Source organism: Syngnathus leptorhynchus, chromosome 12, assembly GCF_054491065.1.
Source record: "Syngnathus leptorhynchus isolate UIUO chromosome 12, UIUO_Slep, whole genome shotgun sequence".
Lineage (NCBI taxonomy): Eukaryota > Metazoa > Chordata > Actinopteri > Syngnathiformes > Syngnathidae > Syngnathus > Syngnathus leptorhynchus.
This window is the reverse complement of record NC_141206.1, coordinates 562,505-583,743: the sequence shown is the minus strand read 5'-3', so window position 1 is coordinate 583,743 and position 21,239 is coordinate 562,505. Positions and strand designations below refer to the sequence as shown.

Genomic DNA, 21,239 nt, shown 5'->3' with positions numbered 1-21,239 from the left:
GCTAATCATTCTACTGAGACAGCACTTCCTAAAGTGACTAATGATCTCCTCTTAGCTATGGATTCAAATACTTCATCGGTATTGTTACTACTCGATCTTAGTGCTGCCTTCGACACTGTTGACTTCAATATTTTATTAGAGCGTCTTAAAGGTTGTGTTGGTATTTCGGGGTCAGCACTAGGCTGGTTTCATTCGTATCTATCAGACAGGACGCACCGAGTGGTCCATGGCAATGCGTCCTCTGAGCTCTATAAAGTTACGTGTGGTGTCCCACAGAGATCGGTACTAGGACCAATTCTATTTAATATTTATATGACTCCGCTTGGGAACATAATACGTAAATATAATATTAGTTTTCAATGTTACGCGGATGACACCCAATTATATATGCCATTATCAATGACAGATCCGCGGGACTGTTGTAATCTTGAGGCATGCCTTGCGGAGATCAAGCAATGGATGTCTTTCAACTTCCTTCGTCTGAACCCAGATAAAACTGAGATGTTGATAATTGGTCCAGCCCGTTATCAACATTTATTTTAAGGAAACCGCTATAACTCTAGATAACCGTACTATCACTCAGAGTGATACTGTAACTAATCTCGGGGTAATATTTGACCAAACGCTCTCCTTTCAAAAGCACATTAAGAATATAACCAGAATAGCATTTTTTCACCTTCGTAATATTGCTAAGATTCGCCCAATCCTCTCGACCGGTGATGCGGAAATTATTATACATGCATTTATCACGTCGCGCCTGGACTACTGTAATGCATTATTCTCTGGTCTTCCCAAGTCCAGTATCAAAAGTCTACAGTTAGTACAAAATGCTGCTGCAAGGCTGCTCTCACGGACAAGAAAATTTGATCACATTACCCCAATATTAGCCAATTTACACTGGCTCCCGGTCCATTTAAGATGTGACTTCAAGGTTCTTCTATTAACCTATAAATCATTGCATGGCTTAGCGCCTTCATATCTCGTCGACTTAGTTGTTCCTTATGTTCCGTCTCGTAACCTTCGCTCGCAAAACGCTAGTCTTTTAGTGACACAGAGGGCCAAGAAAATGTCTGCAGGGGCTAGAGCATTTTCTATTCGGGCTCCAGAGCTCTGGAATGCCCTGCCAATGGATATTAGAACTGCTACCTCAGTAGAAACATTTGACACGTTTAAAGACGTATTTCTATGATATGGCCTTTAATTAACCTGTAGTAGCCGATTCGGCTGGAGTTTGTTTTTGCTCCCTCTCCCCGACCCCACTCCCCCCACCCCTCCCCGGCTGGGGAGGTGGTTAGGTGACACCCAAGCTGACGACGGCTATCTAAATTCTTGTGGACCAATTCAGCATGAGGGAACTGCAGCGGAATACCCTCCTAGAGGACACTGCCAGGACAATCGAAGGCACCTCCGACAGCTCTTGGCTTTGGCCTGGACATCCACTTTTTGATTTCCATATTATGTATTTTATGTGCCCTCTTTGCATCCATTGCAGCCTGGTGATCCTGAAAGGGGGATCCTTCCATCTTTGGTCCCTTCTCAAGGTTTCTCATTTTTCCCCTGGTAGGGGTTTTTGAGTTTTTCCTTGCCCTTTTGGGAGCCCAAGATCAGGGGATGCTTTGAGAATAATTGTCAATTGATTGTCTATGTGAAGCCCTTTGAGACTGCTTGTGATTTAGGGCTATACAAATAAACTTGACTTGACTTGACCTGGACCTAACTGCCGCATATGACACCGTGTGGCACCGAAGACTCCACCTGAAGCTGCTGAGGATCATACCGGACCGGCACATGGTGCAGTTCATCAGAGAGACGCTTTCCAACCGCAGTTTTACTCTCCAAACCAGCAGTGGGATGTGGAGTAGGCTCCGAAGATTGATGAGCAGGGTACCACAAGGGTCAGTTCTTTCACCAATGTTATTTAACATCGATATATACGATCTACCGGACACAGCATCCAGAAAGTATGGCTATGCAGACGACCTTGCCATCATGCTAAGACGACAAACGTGGAAGGCGACAGAAAACGGCCTGAATGAAGAATAGAATAGTAGCATACCTTCGAAAGTGGTGTCGCCAGCTCAGCGTTGGAAAGACTGTTGCTGCGTCATACTATCTCAGCACCAGGGAAGCAAGGAGACAACTTGTAGTAAGCATTGAGGGTAAAGGCCTGGAGGTTCAACAAGCCCCGAAGTACTTTGGCGTGCGTCTGGATCGGACTCTATCCTTCGAACAACACCTTGAAGAACTGAAGGCAAAGGTGACATCCAGGGTTGCAGTGATCAGCCGCCTTGCTGGAACAACCTGGGGAGCCTCTGCTAAGATCTTGTGGAGATCAACTCAAGCGCTGGTCTTCTCTGTAGCAGAGTACTATGCCCCAGTTTGGAACAGAAGCCCCCATGCCAAAAAGGTGGATGTGGCAATTAACAACGCCCTCTGAACTATAACAGGATGCCTGAAGCCTACCCGTGTCCCTCTTACCTGTCCTTGCGGGAATAGCGCCGGCACATCTTGCACAGCACCACAACAATTCCAGCTCTACCAAGCAGACTCAAGGCGTGCCACCCCTACAACATGGTAGCACAAGAGATGCTCAATTCCATCCCTGAGGACATGCTTGGCTGGCAGGAGCTTGCCTGGCAGCAGCTTGGAAGGAGGAGTGGGAGGCAGCTTGTCCCTCCCTCACGCACCGTTACATCTGGGAACCAGGAGATGACTCCACAGGAGGAGACGAACTACCTCGCCAGCAGTTGACCACACTGAACCGTTTAAGAACTGGTGTTGGGCGCTTCAACACATCTATGCGGCAGGGGGGACTGGCGGCCAGTGCGGCATGCGAGTGCGGTGACCTCGAGCAGACAGACGACCACATCATCAACACCCCTATATAGACCACTCTCGGAGGCCGGCCTCTTTGACCTGGGACCAGAGATGCTGGCGTGGCTCCACGACACCAAGTTGGAGCTGTGACGTTACACGAAAAGAAGAACTTTAGAAGAAGGACTTTAAAACTATTTTCTAAATTTCAGCGATGGCTCTGTCACAATAAACCGACCAGCGTGGTGCAGTTGCGCGGTCGGCAGCACGCTACGGTTGCGCGTTGGGTGTGTTGCAATTGCATGATTGGACAAAATGTACAAATGAAAAAAATGCTTAAAAAAGGTGGGTTTTTTTTTTTTGGTCTTGGAACGGATGACTATTTTTTTCCATTATTTTATATGGGAAAAATAGAATTCGAACAAATCACTTCTCAAACCGCCTGCTGGAACGGATTGTGGTCGAAAACCGAGATTTGACTGTAGTCTATTTGCCGCCATTAGAACCACATCTCAATCAATCAAGTCAAGTTTATATAGCCCTAAATCACAATCAGTCTCAAAGGGCTCTGTCCTCTGCATTTAACCCATCCCCATGTGATTTTGATCCATCCCCTGGGGGAGAGGGGAGCAGTGAGCAGCAGCGGCGCCGCGCTCGGGAATCATTTTGGTGATCTAACCCCCCAATTCTAACCCTTAATGCTGAGTGCCAAGCAGGGAGGCAATGGGTTCCATTTTTATAGTCTTTGGTATGACCCGGCCGGGGTTTGAACCCACAACCTTCCAGTCTCAGGGCGGACACTCTACTACTAGGCCACTAGTCTGGTCTATACTATTGTGCTGAAGTTTGGGGTCACACTCATAGATCTTGACTGAAACCTTTTTTCCAAACAGAAAAAACAAGCAACAATTAATTCAAAATGACTTGTTTTTTTAACTAATATTTAAGCTTGAGAACCTAGTCAAATACACTACATTACAAAACATGTACAAGGCTTTCAAAAAATCATTGCCTGAAAAGATCAAATGTGTATTCTAACTAAGAAAAGAATTTTGGCCTAGTGTTAATGTTTGAGCAGCCGCAGATAGACACTACACTCCAAAGTCACAAACTCATAGTCAGAGGTTTTAAATAAACTGTAGACCATTTACATACTAAAATAAAGACGTCTGCGAATCCGAAGTTCTTCAAAAGAAAATAAGTGTTTTTTGATCAACCGATACCATGGTTACTATGACGTGAACATAATATAATGCTCTGTGGGCTATGGATGTACCTACAAGCAGGTGCTTGGGCTCTAGATACAAAATCTAATTAGATATGAGTCATGAAATCAGCTGAAGTCAGCTCCAGGATGCCCACGACCCTTGTGAGGAAATGCGGTTCTAAAAATGGATGGATGGTGTTGGATTTGGTTCACAATTTGGAAAGCACACTACCCGCGCTTCATGGCAAGAGCCATTATTACTCACTGCATGCTTGTTTTATTTCTTCAGGAAAAGAATACAACATCGTAACAAAAATTAGACTTGGTTGAGTTCAATCAACCACCCAGCTCGCGGTACCTGCCTCCACCTGTCAGTAGATCACCAGCTTCCTGACCAACAGAGACAGTAGGTGAGGCTGGGGACCATCACATCCAACACCCAGACCACCAGCTCTGGTGCCCCCTAGGGGTGCGTACTCTCCCCACTGCTCTTCTCTCTACACCAACGATTGCTCCTCAGTTCACTATTCTGTGAAGCTCCTGAAGTATGCGGATGACACCACTCTCATCAGACTGATCCGGGACGATGATGAGACTGCGTACAGACAGAAGGTGGAGCGGCTGGTCACCATCCTCAGTAATGCTATTCCTACCACAGACACCTTCAAGTTCTTGGGATCCACAATCTCCCGGGACCTGAAATGGACCGGCCACATAGACTCTGTCCGGAAGAAGGCCCAGCAGAGGTTGTACTTTTTGAGAGAGCTCAGGAAGTTCAACCTGCCACAGGAGCTGCTGAAGACTTTCTACACTGCCATTATCCAGTCTATTCTCTGCACCTCCATCACTGTCTGGTTTGGATCGGCCACCAAACAAGACAAGCACAGACTGCAACGGACAATTAGGTCTGCGGAAAAGATAATCGGGTCCAACCTTCCATCTATCCGAGACTTGTCCAGGACCAGAAAACATGCAAGTAACATCTCTGCAGACCCTTCTCACCCAGGACACAGTCTGTTCAAACTCCTCCTCTCCGGACGACGTTACAGAGTGATGTACGCCAAAACCAGCAGACAATGATACAGCTTCTTCCCTTAGGCTGTCGTTCTGATGAACTCACACCACTCATAGAGACTCTGAGACATCACTGTGCAATAACATCTTGCTTTCCCCATTTTAATGTTGTTAGTTACCTGAATGTTGTCAGTCACTTAAATGTTGACCATAGGCTGCGATCAACTGGAGTCAAATTCCCTTGTTGGCATGCACAAGCTTGGTCAATAAAGCTGATTCTGATTCTGAATCACAATTCTTGTTAAAAAAGCTCTGTTTTCAGGAAAAATACAATGCAGCTGGGCTTTTTGTCCGACAATGCTTACGAGCAGAAAATCGCCATTCTGAAAAAGCAATGACAAAGTTCCTTGATCAGTTTATATTCAGTTGCCGGTGGGGGCTGAGTTTGACTAGTGATGATTCCATGGTGGTGGGGGCAAGTTTAATGAGTTTATTCCCTAGGATTTGGGGCGGTGAGGAGCGATTCGGTTTGTGTGTGTGTGGGGTTGACTTGGTGCGAGCTGTTGTTTTCCGTCCACCTGCTTCCAGTCTTTCGGCTTTGGTGATCACCCTTTGGCTGGGTTCTTGGCTGTTCCTCTCCTGCCACTCTCCCTCTGGCACCTCTGCTGGTTTTATCTCCAAGTACTGTATTTTCTGCACTATAAGGCGCACTGGATTATAAGGCACACCTCCATTTATTTTTTTTATTTTAGAAATTAATTCATATATAGGGTACACCAGATTGAAAGGCACAGAATAGAAGATACTGCATCAAACCGGGGTTGACTAGGGTTGCGGTATGCATCCACTCGATTGTGCTAGTGCTAAAGGGAATGTCAACCCAGCTCCCTTTCTGTATGAAAGTGATAGGGTTTGGGTTCTTACTTGGTCCAGCAACCCCACTTGTTTTTTTATGATCATAAACTTTCTTTAGTTTAAAAGAAAGAGGCGAGTGTGTGCATTGATGCGTAATGCGTTGATTAGCTTCTTAGCTTTGGTGTGTATGTGCTGCGGTGAGTAGAGGGTGGTTTTCTGTGATTGCCTCCCGATAGGCTGACCTGTATGTCGATCAAGCAATGGGATGAAAAGGACACGTTTGGCTTCTTACTTGGTGAAGCAACCCCACTCATTTTTGATGGTCATAAACTTCCTTTAGTAATGCGTTGATTAGCTTCTTAGCTTTGGTGTCTATGGGCTGCGGTGAAGGGGGTGGGGCGTTCACTGTATGCTGCAGTTTACTGTGATTGTCTCTCGATAGGCTTACCCGTATGTCAATCAAGCCATGGGATTAAAGTGATTCGGTTTGGCTTCTTACTTGGTTGAGCACTTGGGGGCACTTATTGTTGCTGGTCATGAACTTTCTTTAAAAGAAAAAAGCGAGTGCGAGGGCGGTTCACTGTGACTTACTCCCGATAGGCTTACATGTATGTCAATCAAGCCATTCTAACCTACAGAATTTTTTTTTTTTTATGTCATGTGATCGACTTACTTAGGTGACACCTGACCACGGTTGCCGTAATGCTGAAAGCGAAGCAACTTTGTAATTTACTAGTTGTACTAAAAGGTACTGAAACATATTGACAGAGTGCTGTGTACAACCAGTATAGATCAACAAATTCATCAATTGATACATATATAAGGCGCTCTGCAGGTTTTAAGTGCACCATATACCGTATTTTTCGGACTAAAGGTCGCTCCGGAATATAGGTCGCTTTAGCCATAAAATGCACAATAACGTGAAAAAAAAACATGTATAAGTCGCTCCGGAGAATAGGTCGCATTTTGGGGGAAATTTATTCGACAAAATCCAACACCAAGAACAGACATGAACGAGCAACAACAGGCTAAACGATAGGTATGCTAACGTGACATAAACACAAACAAGGAGCTAAGAGGCCTGACGTAACATTCAGTTATTCTAATAACTATTACATAAATAACACGTTTATAAAAACATCTGTGTCACTAAAATTCATTAAATCCATCGATTGTCCTTTATGTAAACAATACCGCGTATGCGCCGCATATGCGCCGCGCCGCTGACGTCGGACTCGTAAATTGTATTTCTAATTATTCCACAGACCCATATAACGACATATAAAGTATATTTCAAAGAACTATAATATTACAACAATATTATCAAACCGTCTGTGTCACTCCAAATCATTAAATCCATCGATCAAATTCCTTGTCCTTTGTCAACAACGCCGCACGTGCACCCTGATGTCATCCCTGGAGGTGGCATTTCGAGCCACGGAGGTGGTAGAGAGCTCCATAGAATAGGACTGGGCGTGCGTAAAAGCCATGTCCGAGCCCCATCCACCGTCCCCGGACAGCCACCCGGCCGAGCGCCGGCCCCCGACTTCCATCCATGGAGGTGAAAGAGAGCTCCGTCGAGTAGGACTGGGCGTGCGTAAAAGCTATAATCGTTTTTCAAACCTTCTGTGTCACTCCAAATCATTAAATCGTTCAAACTCTTTGTCCTCCGTGTCACAAACAAAGCCGCTAATGATGCCACTAGTACGTGGGGCCCTTCGTCATCCCGTAATCGAATCTCTGTCCTTTATGTAAACAACCGCCGCGCCGCCGATGTCACTTGAAATTCAAATTACAGCAATCCCTTGCTACATCGCGGTTCATTTATTGCGGTTTCCCTTTTTTTTTTTTTTTTGAATTTTGAAAATTTGTGAAAAAATTCACATAAGTCGCTCCTCAATATAAGTCGCTCCCACCCAAACTAAGGGGGAAAAAACGCGCCATTCTTGCACAACTGACCTTCTGCATACATCCACTCTACCCTCTGTCACACATCATCCATTCATCATCCTGACAATCTGTCATTTTGTACGGAATTACGTGAACTTTTGGGTGTTACATAAACTGTTAGCCGGTACGTGAACTTTTGATCAAGCTGCATTTCGCAATTTCATTAGTACTCAATTCGTTAATGTTTCCTGACGATTTCCAAGCTTTTACAACTTACCATGCATTTGTTCATTCTTTTCTCACTCCATGCACTTTCGTCACATTCTCAGTTAATCGTGCTTCCAACTAGGGTTGTCACAAGAACCGATACTTTCGGTACCAACAGGTAAAAAATACGTTGATACCTGTTTTTTTGTGGTACCGTCAGAACCGAATATTTAACTTTTCACTCGGTCAGCTGTGTCGATTTTTGCCGGAACTGAAAGGGGCAGTATACGCATGTGAGCAGCACGGAGCAGCATTCAGCGGCGCTGAAGAAGAAGAAAAATTACATCTTTCATAACAAAAGCTTCAGCAAGTGGGAGTGGAAGTCCAATACGCTGGCTTGTTGAGAAGCCAGCTCACTCAGAGTCGTGTGGAAGTATTTTGCATTAGAGGCAGATGCAACCGGAGCAATTATATATTCGAACAAGCCAACGTGCAAAAAATGCTTGCAAGGTTTCCACACTATAAAGTTGGAAATTATTTGTCAGTCTTACTTGTTTTTATAGATGTGTGACTTGAAGGCTCCATGTCACTGCTGCACTTTTTTAATGTCGAGAGTTGAATATTGTTATTTATTATCAGTCTTGCTTGTTTATATAGATGTGTGACTTGAAGGCTTCATGCCACTGATGCTATTTTTTATTGTATAAAGTTTAAGCAGTTTTAAATAAATTCGTGATTTTAAAAGTAAGTGGATTCTGTTATTACTGTTATTTTGTACCATCCATCCATTTTCTTCCGCTTATCCAGGGTCAGGTCGCAGGGGCAGCAGCTTTAGGAGGGACTCCCAGACATCCCTCTCCCCAGCCACTTCATCCAGCTCATCCCAGGGTATCCCAAGGTGTTCCCAGGCCAGCCGAGAGACATAGTCTCTCGAGCGCGTCCTGGGTCATCCACGGGGTCTCCGACCGGTGGGACATGCCCGGAACACCTCCCCAGGGAGATGTCCAGGGGGCATCCTGATGAGATGCCCGAGCCACCTCATCTGGCTCCTCTCAACGTGGAGGAGCAGCAGCTCTACTCAGTCTCTCCCGGATGACCGAGCTTCTCACCTTATCTCTAAGGGAGAGCCCGGACACCCTGCGGAGAAAACTCCTTTCGGCCGCTTGTATCCAGGATCTCGTTTTTTCGGTCATGACCCATAGCTCGTGACCATAGGTGAGGGTAGGAGCGTAGATCGACCAGTAAATTGAGAGCTTAAGCTCAGCTCTCTCTTTACCACGACGGACCAGTACAGAGTCCGCATTTCTGCCGACGCTACATCAATCCGCCTGTCGATCCCGCATTCCATCCTGGCTTCACTCGTGAACAAGACAACCAAGATACTTGAACTCCTCCACTTGGGACAGGATCTCATCCCCAATCCGGAGATGACATTCCACCCTTTTCCGACTGAGGACCATGGACTCTGATTTGGAGGTGCTGACCCTCATCCCGACCGCTTCACACTCGGCTGCGAACCGCTCCAGTGAGAGTTGGAGATCATGGCTTGAAAAAGCCAGCAGCACCACGTCGTCTGCAAAAAGCAGAGTCGCGATGCTGAGGTCCCCAAACCGGGCACCCACAACGCCTCGGCTGCGCCTAGAAATTCTGTCCATAAAAATTATGAACAGAATCGGAGGCAAAGGGCAGCCTTGGTGGAGTCCAACCCTCACTGGGAACGAATCCAACTTACTGCCGGAAATGCGGACCAAACTGGCATCGGTGATACAGGGACTGAGCCGCCCTTTTCAGTTGGGTTGGCACCCCGTACTCCCGAAGCACCCTCTACGGAACTTCCCGAGGGACACAGTTGAACGCCTTCTCCAAGTACATAAAACACGTGGACTGGTTGGGCGAACTCCCATGCCCCCTCGAGGATCCTGCCGAGGGTGTAGAGCTGGTCCACTGTTCAACGGCCAGGACGAAAGCCAGACTCCTCCTCCTGAATCCGAGGTTCGACCTCCCGACGGACCCTTCTCTCAGCACCCCTGAATAAACCTTACAAGGGAGGCTGAGGAGTGTGATTCCCCTGTAATTGGAACACACCCTCCAGTCCCTCTTCTTAAAGAGGGGAACCATGACTCCGGTCTGCCAATCCAGAGGCATGTCCACGCAATGGTGTAGAGGCATGTCAGCCATGACAGCCCCACAACATCCAGAGCCTTTAAAAACTTTGGGCAGATCTCATCCACCCCTGGGGGCTTGCCCCCGAGGAGTTTTTTCACAACCTCAGTGACTTCAACCCCAGAGATTGGAAAGTCCGCCTCAGAGTCTCCGGGCCCTGCTTCCACAATGGAAGGTGTATAGGTGGAATTGAGGAGGTCTTCGAAGTATTCTCCCCACCGACTCACAATGTCCCGAATCAAGGTCAGCAGCACGCCATCTCCACTGTAAACAGTGTTGACGGTGCACTGCCGGTCTCAGGAGGGGGAAATTCTGGTCTACCATCCAGCGATGGTGGACCAGAATTTCCTCGAAGCCGTCCAGAAGTCATTCTCCATGGCCTCGCCAAACTCCTCCCATGCCCGGGTCTTTGCCTCAGTGGGTATACTTATTGCCCCCCAGCTGGGCGCCTGCACATTGGGGTTCACCCCGGCGAATGAGAGGGTAGCCTCCCTCCCCCTCCGGGTGGGGGGACTGGTCCTTGCTGTTGTTTGTGTCTATGCACCAAACAGCAGCTCAGAGTACCCAGCCTTCTTGGAATCCCTGGAAGAAGTGTTGGAGAACCCTCCTTCTGGGGACTCCATTGTTCTACTGGGTTGACTTAAATGCTCACGTGCGCAACAACAGTGAGACCTGAAAGGGCGTGATTGGGAGGAACGGCCCCTCGAACCCGAGCGGTGCTCTATTATTGGAATTATTTGCTCGACACGGATTGTCAATAATGAACACCATGGTCAAGCATAAGGGTGTCCATGTGCCCACTTGGCACCAGGACACCCTAGGCCGCAGTTCGATGATCAACTTTGTAGTTGTGTCGTCGGATTTGCGACCGCATGTTTGGACACTCAGGTGAAGAGAGGGGCAGAGATGTCAACTGATCACCACCTGGTGGTGGGTTGGCTCCAATGGTGGGGGAAGATGCCGGTCCGACCTGGCAGGCCCAAACGTACTGTGAGGGTCTGCTGGGAACGTCTGGCAGAATCCCCTGTCAGGAAGAGCTTCAACTCCCACCTCTGGCAGAGCTTTTCCCACGGTTTTGTACCGTGGTACCAAATTAGTATCGAGAATCGTGGAAAATCACAGGTATTGGTGCCAACTACTGAAATTCTGGTATACCAAAAACTATTTGTTCTTTCAAAGTGCACAAGAATACAAGTCAGATCATGAAGCTAGCTATAAAAACATTTCTCTTGACCACTTAGTTGGTCACATAGTATCAAAACATGTCATCTTTATTGATTTGGTGTGGAGGGATAATTATATGCTTACAATTTTTCTTTTATTGATTTAAAGTGTGAATATAATTGTGTGCCTACATACCTTAATCAATGAGGTGTGGGCATTTCTGTTTATAGCTAGGTGGCACTTTTTGGAACCCATTTTCATCAATGGGCTTGTGGCCCTGGGGCATTTGTGTGTGGTGCAGCAGAAATCACCGTATCCTGAAGAAGATTAATTGGCTCAAACTTAATGAAAATACTAAAGAATGAAATATTGCTGTTGTATACAATTTGGAATGTCAGTCTATTTTTTTATGTGTGAAACCAAAATAAAATCAAAGTGTATATTAATCTGCCAAATTTCCTAAATTTCTTGTTGAAATTTGGGCTGGACAAGCCAAAAATAAACTAGCAAAAATATTTTTTACGCAGTAAAAACCATTGAGTGAAACTGAAATACTAATCTCTGATTCTGTTTTTTCTTTTTAGGGATTGCTGGTTGCTCTAATGAAAGCTCATGGAGAAGATAGATTTTCAGAGGTGGTTGGAGTCAATCTCTACCACTTTCCTTACGCTAAATGACCAGCAGCGTAACCAGTCATTGGACCACATCATATTCCTCAGTGGTGCGGCCCAGCTTCGTCATTTGTCAAATGGCTTGGAAACACTGCTCAAACGTGACTTTCTGCGACTCCTGCCTCTGGAACTGGCTTTCTATTTGCTGCACTGGTTAGATCCACAGACCTTACTGTGCTGCTGCCTCGTCTCCAAGCGCTGGAATAAAGTAAATATTTCCGCAATGTTTGTTTATAAGATGTATCATATTGATGTTGCTAAATTATAAAACATGAAAGATTTTTACGCATCTAAACAAATTTATTGTCTGGCTCTGCAATGGCACAAATCTCAAAATTAATTTATTCTTTCATTGCAACCAGTTGGTATGTGCCCGAGGGTCAATCAAGGTGCTTTTCCGTTGGCTCAGCTGGACACCAAAACGACCTTGTTTGGCTTCGGATGTTCGTTTTTCCAATGGATTTTTTCAGGGACGAGCAATAGCATTAGAACCAAATTTCAGAAATATCTGCGTGACATGACTGGTTGAATAGAGGCCGCCATGGTAGAGATTCATTTTAACAAAAGGGAATAAACACCTCGTACTGAAGAGAAAAGAGGGATTGGAAAAAGTTCAACACAAAATGCTCCAAAAGGGAGAGTTCTTGACAAAGTGCAGTGAAAGTGACTATGAAAAAGTGACAATGAAAGGGTTGTCACTGTAGCGACAAGACGAGGGCAAAGCGAGATGGGAGACGCAAACTATATAACACATGAGGATAAGTTGGAATAGGTGGATTTTATTGTCTACATTGAGGACTGATATAGGGCGGTACCTAGATGGCAGCGTTGGGTCTTTATTTTATTTAAGAAGGAGTTAATTGATGCTGTAATGGTGCTAGCTGGAGGTTTTGATTTTTGTATTGATTTGTTTTACATTCTAATGAAAAGTGGAGGTAAGGTGGACCAGAAATTTCTTTAGAACTCAGCTAGGAAGCCATCAGGGCCTGGAGCTTCATTATTCGGCATGCTTCTTCGTGCTGAACACAGTTCTTTCTGTTATAGTTAGTTCAAGGTATGATATTTGATGTTCATTGAGATGAGGTAATTCAATGCTGTTGAAAAAAAAAATTGTGTCTTCCTGGGTAGGGTTGATTTCTGAAGTACTGTATTGGCCCGGGGTGTCGCTCGGAATACAGGAGGGAAGACGTGGTCCACTTTTAATTGCTTTACTGAATTATTGGCAAAAAAATAATGATAAATAACCACAAATGAAATACTCTCGGCAACACACCAAACATAAGTCATCGATCGAGTCAACAAAATACATTTGCTGGCGACCGTTAGTCGCCGAGCCGCTGCGTAACGGCTACTCGTACGATGCGAGGCAAACTTAAAGGAGCGCGCCGGAGCTGTCGATCAAACGGCGCGCACACGAAGCAAACCGCGATCGGACAAACTGCACAACTGTGTACAGTAGTAACAATGAAAGGTCTATACTCACTTTGTGTCAAAGGCGCACACGATCACAGTAACATACTCAGTCGATTATGAGCACGCCGGAGCTGTCAATCAAACGGCGCGCACACGAAGTAAACCGCGATCGGACAAACGGCACAACAGTGGACAGTAGTAACATCCATCCATCCATTTTCTGAAATGCTTAGTCCCCACGGGGGTCGCGGGCGTGCTGTAGCCTATCCCAGCCGTCATCGCGCAGTAAGTGGGGGACACACCCTGAACTGGTTGCCAACCAATCGCAGGGCACACAGAGACGAACAACCATTCGCACTCGCACTCACACCTAGGGACAATTTGGAGTGCTCAATCGGCCTATCAAGCATGTTTTTGGGATGTCGGAGGAAACCAGAGTGCCCGGAGAAAACCCACACGTGCACGGGGAGAACATGCAAACTCCACACAGAGAGGGCCAGAGGTGGAATCGAACCCACACCCTCCTAAGTGTGAGGCGGACGTGCTACCCAGTGTGTCACTGAGCTGCCCACACAGTAGTAACAATGAAATGTCTATACTCACTGTGTCAAAGACGCACTCGATCACAGCAACATGCTCAGTCGATACCAGCAACTTTTAACTTACCGCTGCGCACAAGTGAAAATGGGTGTAATGTCTAGACCCCAAATATAAGACGACCCCCACTTTTTTCAGTCTTATTTCAATGCAAAAAACATCGTCTTATATTCGGGCCAAAACGGTTTATAGGTGACTGTAGAAGTAAAAAAAAAAACATTTCCTCTTGTGAGCTGGTTGGCTTCCCTGCTGGGTTCTGAATGACTTTCGTCGGATTTGGGATGCTGAGTATTTACCTGATTTATTGCTATGATGGAAAGAATCTTACCTTAATCAATGTATCAAAAATAGTTTTTAATGTTTGTTAAATGTTTCATTGAGATTGAGGGAACATTTTCTGATTTCATTCTGGGTTTCTTCTGTTGGATTGTGTGTTTTCTAAATAACAAATTTTAGCTTCCAGGTTCACTTCATGTTCTTTTTCCCTTTTCTTTGTGTGTGATGAGAATGAGATTATTTTCCCTCTTTGTACTGCTTTTCCTGTATTCCACAGAAGGGATGGAGATAATTCAGGAGAACCAATCATTCGTAGAAATATTGTTTTGTTAATTTTCTTAAGAGCATTTACAAACGACCGTATGGGAATTCAGGGTTATTCGCTGGAGCAACAGAAAACATCTCTGCCATTATTTTCAGTAGATGGACATTCTTTAATAAATGAATAACAAAAGCGCACTGAAATATAAAGTTTTAAATATTAAAGTGGTATGAGGAAATGTAAACTGTCCATTTCCATCCATCTTCTTCCGCCTATCCGGGGTCGGGTCGCGGGGGCAGCAGTTTTAGGAGGGACTCCCAGACCTCCCTCTCCCCAGCCACTTCATCCAGCTCATCCCGGGGGGATCCCAAGGCGTTCGCAGGCCAGCCGAGAGACGTAGTCTCTCCAGCGCGTCCTGGGTCATCCACGGGGTCTCCGACCGGTGGGACATGCCCGGAACACCTCCCCAGGTAGGCGTCCAGGAGGCATCCTGATTAGATGCCCGAGCCACCTCATCTGGCTCCTCTCAACGTGGAGCAGCGGCTCTACTCCGAGTCTCTCCCGGATGACCGAGCTTCTCACCCTATCTCTAAGGGAGAGCCCGGACACCCTGCGGAGGACACTCATTTCGGCCGCTTGTATCCTGGATCTCGTTCTTTCGGTCACGACCCATAGCTCGTGACCATAGGTGAGGGTAGGAGCGTAGATCGACCGGTAAATCGAGAGCTTTGCCATTTGGCTCAGCTCTCTCTTCACCACAACGGACCGGTACAGAGTCCGCAATACTGCCGATCCGCCTGTCGATCTCGCGCTCCATCCTGCCCTCACTTTTGAACAAGACCCCAAGATACTTGAACTCCTCCACTTGGGGCAGGATCTCATCCCCTATCCGGAGAGGGCATTCCACCCTTTTCCGACCGAGGACCATGGACTCTGATTTGGAGGTGCTGACCCTCATCCCGACCGCTTCACACTCGGCTGCGAACTGCTCCAGTGAGAGCTGGAGATCACGGACTGAAGAAGCCAACAGCACCACGTCGTCTGCAAAAAGCCGTGACGCGATGCTGAGGTCCCCAAACCGGACCCCCTCAACGCCTCGGCTGCGCCTAGAAATTCTGTCCATAAAAATTATGAACAGAATTGGTGACAAAGGGCAGCCTTGGCGGAGTCCAACCCTCACTGGGAACGAATCAGACTTACTGCCGGAAATGCGGACCAATCTCTGGCATCGGCAATACAGGGACCAAACCGCCCTTATCAGTTGGCTCGGCACCCCGTACTCCCGAAGCACCCTCCAGAGAACCTCCCGAGGAACACGGTCGAACGCCTTTTCCAAGTCCACAAAACACATGTGGACTGGTTGGGCGAACTCCCATGCACCCTCAAGGATCCTGCCGAGGGTGTAGAGCTGGTCCACTGTTCCACGGCCAGGACGAAAGCCACACTGCTCCTCCTGAATCCGAGGCTCGACCTCCCGACAGATCCTCCTCTCCAGCACCCCTGAATAGACCTTACCAGGGAGGCTGAGGAGTGTGATTCCCCTATAATTGGAACACACCCTCCGGTCCCCCTTCTTAAAGAGGGGAACCACCACCCCAGTCTGCCAATCCAGAGGCACCGTCCCTGATGTCCACGCAATGCTGTAGAGGCGTGTCAGCCATGACAGCCCCACAACATCCAGAGCCTTTAAGAACCTCGGGCGGATCTTATCCACCCCGGGGCCTTGCCACCAAGGAGTTTTTTAACTACCTCAGTGACTTCGACTTCCGAGATTGGAGAGTCCGCCTCAGGGTCCTCAGGCCCTGCTTCCACAATGGAAGGCGTGTCGGTGGAATTGAGGTCTTCGAAGTATTCCCCCATCGACTCACGACATCCCGAGTCGAGGTCAGCAGCACACCATCTCCACTGTAAACAGTGTTGACCGTGCACTGCTTCCCCCTCCTGAGACGCCGGATGGTGGACCAGAATTTCCTCGAAGCCGTCCGGAAGTCATTCTCCATGGCCTCGCCAAACTCCTCCCAAGCCCGGGTTTTTGCCTCAGCAACCGCCGAAGCCGCGTTCCGCTTGGCCATCCGGTACCTGTCAGCTGCCTCTGGAGTCCCGCAGGCAATACGGCCCTATAGGACTCCTTCTTCAGCTTGACGGCATCCCTTACCGCCGGTCGGTGTCCACCAGCAGGTTCGGGAATTGCCGCTATGACAGGCACCAACAACCTTACGGCCACAGCTCCGGTCGGCTGCCTCAACAATGGAGGCGCGGAACATGGTCCACTCAGACTCAATGTCCCCCGCCTCCCCCGGGACGTGGGAAAAGCTCTGCCGGAGGTGGGAGTTGAAGCTCTTCCTGACAAGGGATTCTGCCAGACGTTCCCAGCAGACCCTCACAGAGCGTTTGGGTCTGCCAGGTCGGACCGGCATCTTCTGCCACCATCGGAGCCAACCCACCACCAGGTGGTGATCAGTTGACAGCTCCGCCCCTCTCTTCACCCGAGTGTCCAAAACATGCGGCTGCAAATCCGATGACACGACTACAAGGTCGATCAACGAACTGCGGCCTAGGGTGTCCTGGTGCCAAATGCACACATGGACACCCTTATGCTTGAACATGGTGTTCATTATAGAAAATCCGTGTCGAGCACAGAAGTCCAATAATAGAACATCGCTCGGGTTCAGATCGGGGGGGCCGTTCCTCCCAATCACGCCCTTCCAGGTCTCACTGTCATTGCCCACGGGAGCATTGAAGTCACCCAGTAGAACGATGGAGTCCCCAGAAGGAGCGCTCTCCAGCACTTCCTCCAGCGCCTCTAAGAAGGGTGGGTACTCTGAGCTGCCGTTCGGTGCATAGACACAAACAACAGTCAGGACCCGTCCCCCCACCCGAAGGCGGAGGGAGGCTACCCTCTCGCTCACCGGGGTGAACCCCAATGTGCAGGCGCCCAGCCGGGGGGCAATAAGTATGCCAACACCTGCTCAACGCCTCTCACCGTGGGCAACTCCAGAGTGGAAGAGAGTCCAGCCCCTCTCGAGAGGGCTTGTACCAGAGCCCAAACTATGTGTGGAGGCAAGTCCGACTAGACCTTTCTGCCTCACACACCAGCTCCTTTCCAGCCAGAGAGGTGACATTCCATGTCCCTAGAGCCAGCCTCTGCAGCCGGGAATCGGACCGCCAAGGTCCCCGCCTTTGGCCGCCGCCCAGCTCACTATGCACCCGACCCCTTTGGCCCCTCCTATAGGTGGTGAGCCCATTGGAAGGGGGACCCACGTTTTCTTTACGGGCTATGCCCGACCGGACCCCATGAGCGAAGGCCCGGCCACCAGGCGCTCGCCTTCGAGCCCCACCTCCAGGCCTGGCTCCAGAGAGGGGCCCTGGTGACCCGCGTCCGGGCGAGGGAAAACGACATCCATATATTTTATTCATCATAAGGGGTCTTCTGAGCCGTGCTTTGTCTGGCCCCTCACCTAGGACCCTTCTGCCATGGGTGACCCTACCAGGGGCATGAAGCCCCAGACAACATGGCTCCTAGGATCATAGGGGCACGCAAACCCCTCCACCACGATAAGGTGACGACTCACGGAGGGGACTGTCCATTTCAATTTCATTTTTAATTTATAATTATCGCTTTAATTTAACTGGCTGAAAAACGTCTCTAGTATTTGCATAATGTTACTACAGCTATCACATTAGTACATTTTCACACACCTTTTACTGGGAAAGCACTGCATGAAAAACAACTTGTAGGATATGTTCTTTTGAAGTCTGGTTCCTATTATTTTAGGCTGTTCAAACATTTTCTTTCTTTAGGTGATTAATTCATGCACAGAAGTGTGGCAGAACATTTGTCGGGAGCTTGGCTGGAGGATTGATGAATCCATTCAGGATGCATCTCATTGGAAGGCTGTCTACCTGAAGGCTAAACTACGGATGATTGAACTAAAGGACCAGAAGGCTTTTGAGACATCCTCACTCATTGGCCACAGTGCTCGTGTGTATGCTCTCTATTATAAGGATGGTCTTCTCTGCACAGGTATGATTATGCTTAAGTTACAGTGATTTTAGTTCATTAGATAAAACACTCGTCCTCAGACAAAGCACATTTATTTTATTTTCAGTGGAATTCACTTTAAACTCGACCTGCGAGCAGCAATTAACCCTGTAAGACCCAGACGTAATAAAACATTAAAAAAAAAAAACAACAACTTTCATTTAGTGTTGTTAGAGCCCATTGGGCACCATAATGTAGTGTTTGCAAATTTGTCATGTTTTAGTAAGGTTTTATGGACACGTAACGTTGCAACGTTGGGTGAGTTTGGGAGCAGAATTTACTGTAGGCCTCGTGTGGTCCTACTCATTGTCTAGTCAAGGTAAACTTATTTGCTCATATGTTAGACAGCTAAGTTCATTTACACAGTCTGTAACCTGAATAATGACAACATTTATCCTATTTTTTGTGTTTTTATTTGTGTTAAAAACAGGATTACGTGGAATGCAAGCAGGCTAGATATAGTTTAGCAGGCTAGATATAGGCTTATAAGTCACGCTCAGTATACTAGGTCCATGCAGAATCAAGGCTAACACTACTTCAGATATCAAGCCACTTCATCTTCTTCTTCCTTCATTAGCAGTGATAATTCCAGACACAGTTCCTGTTGTCTTTGAAGCAAAGACAGACATCACACTTGTAGCACTGTGTGTCGGTGTATCCTGTAGGGCAGTGTCTGCAGCGTCCTCTCTTCTTCGTCTTCATTGGGAAATGACCAAGAAGGTCCTTACGCACATCCGGTGGTGGGTGTGGACATGTTTTTTTGGGTGGGACGCTGGTTGGATTCTCATTACCAGAGGATGGTCTCTTCTGAGAAGTCAACGGGCCTGCTGTCACAGTGTGTGTCACTGAGCTGCCACGGCTTGCAGATAGCCGTTGCCTCTTCGGAGTCTTGATTGTGTCCTTCAGAATGAGAGAGAATACTAGCTGTGCCTGGAACAGTCTCAGGTTCATTGTCTCTTTCTGAGAGACCCCGTGAGCCCTGCAGTCCCGCTTGTAAATGAACCAGGCATTGACCACAGCAAGGGTGATGGTGTGCCAGAAGATGTACATGCACCAGCGGTGAGATTTCATGGGGAACTTGTATTTGACTGTGAATGAATCCAGCAAATCCACACCTCCCATGTATTTGTTGTAGATACCCACAATGTGAGGCCGTTCAACTTCTATGTAGGTCTTGTTGACTTTGTCCCAGCGTTGGATCTTCTCCACAGGCTCAGTTCCAGGAAAGGACGACACAAGTGTGACGGCTCGGTTGTCATACCATTTGATGGCAAAGATGTTGTGTTTCACCTCCACTCTGTGGTCAAAGGCTCCTCTCCCCTTCTTCTTCAAACTCTTGTAGTCTTCAAGGTTGCAGTTGGGTAGGCGCACCTGCCTGGCTGTTGCGACGTAATGTATTCCTCGATCAAGGTTCTCTACCAGTGGAACAGAGGTGAAGAAGTTGTCTGCATAGACCTTGTAGTTGTGACCTTCTGGCAGTGTTGAAGGCTTTGTCACAACATTACCAGACAAGTCAAGTTCTGATTTGGCTCGCAGTCCATTGTCGCTTCCTTGGTAGACATCAAAGTCGCACATCACGCCAGAGACTCCAGTTCTCACCCATACTTTGAAGCCCCATGGGTGTGGCTTGCCTCGCATGTACTATTTGATGCTGCTGAATCTCCCCTTGAAAGGAATCATCATCTCATCCACAGAGTTGTGCTCTTCTGGTATCACCTGCAGGCAGTTCTCTCTGAATGAATCAAGCCAAGGTCAGATCTTCCACAGTTTGTCCTTCTTTTTAGTCTCTGGTACTGGTTGTTGACGAATTGTAAGGGTGTCAACAAAGACTGGAATCTGGACAAAGATTAATAAACTGAGTTTACTTGGATTTATCCTCTACACTCTTGTTTACAAATGTTACAAATACACACAATGTGTAAATATATTAGAAGATAATACAAACTAGAAGATCCATGCTGATTTACACTACACTTAGGCAGGTCACAATTAGGGCCTTTATTTATTATTATTATTATTTATTATTATTTAACACAATAAACATATGCACCAAAAAAATATAAAAGCATTTTACTTACTTTTCTTTGATTAATCCAGTCTAGTGTAACAGAGATGTGTCCTTCACGCTGTCCAGCAAGGTGTGAGCCCAAACAGCTTGTGGGTGGGGCTTAAATAACAATGTTCTAGCCAATAGCATAGAGGGACAATAAACAATAGGACTACCTGACTCCTGTTGATGTGGGGGAAAAATAAAAAGAAAACACTTTTTTTTTTTTAAATAGTTTTAAAAAAATGTTTCAGATCTGCAACAGGGTTAAGGGCCCTCGCAGCCCTGACACAGTAATTCGGCACTTCACAATATTTCTATATTGTGGATGAATAAAACCATTTGCTGCTTACTGTTAATAGGGGAATATCTAAATTCCAGACATGGTTCAAAAGTAGTAAATTGTCACTCAACAAACTATTTTAGAGAAGGAGCTATAACTAGGAAATAAATGGTAAATGGCTTCACAATTCAAGAGTTAATGAATATAAAATGTCAGGATTAACGGTGGATTACCTTTTGGAAACCTTGTACCTGGAAGCACATGTAGATAAGAAATTAGCAAAAGTATATCTCCTGTGAAGGCTACAAAATAAAGTTAATACTTCAACATTAAA

The 21,239-nt window shown here is 47.0% G+C and overlaps 1 protein-coding gene across 4 annotated transcripts in view; it reads left to right on the top strand.

Moving 5' to 3' along the window:
* fbxw2 (F-box and WD repeat domain containing 2) overlaps nucleotides 1–21,239 on the top strand; it is a 66,967-nt gene that overhangs the window by 4,740 nt on the left and 40,988 nt on the right. For all 4 annotated transcript variants that reach the window (XM_085925266.1, XM_085925265.1, XM_085925263.1 and 1 more), the window contains exons 2-3: nucleotides 11,899–12,193; nucleotides 18,335–18,557. In XM_085925266.1, coding sequence (XP_085781392.1) covers nucleotides 11,927–12,193; nucleotides 18,335–18,557 — 490 coding nt within the window. In that variant the 5' untranslated portion in view covers nucleotides 11,899–11,926. The remainder of the gene's footprint in view (nucleotides 1–11,898; nucleotides 12,194–18,334; nucleotides 18,558–21,239) is intronic.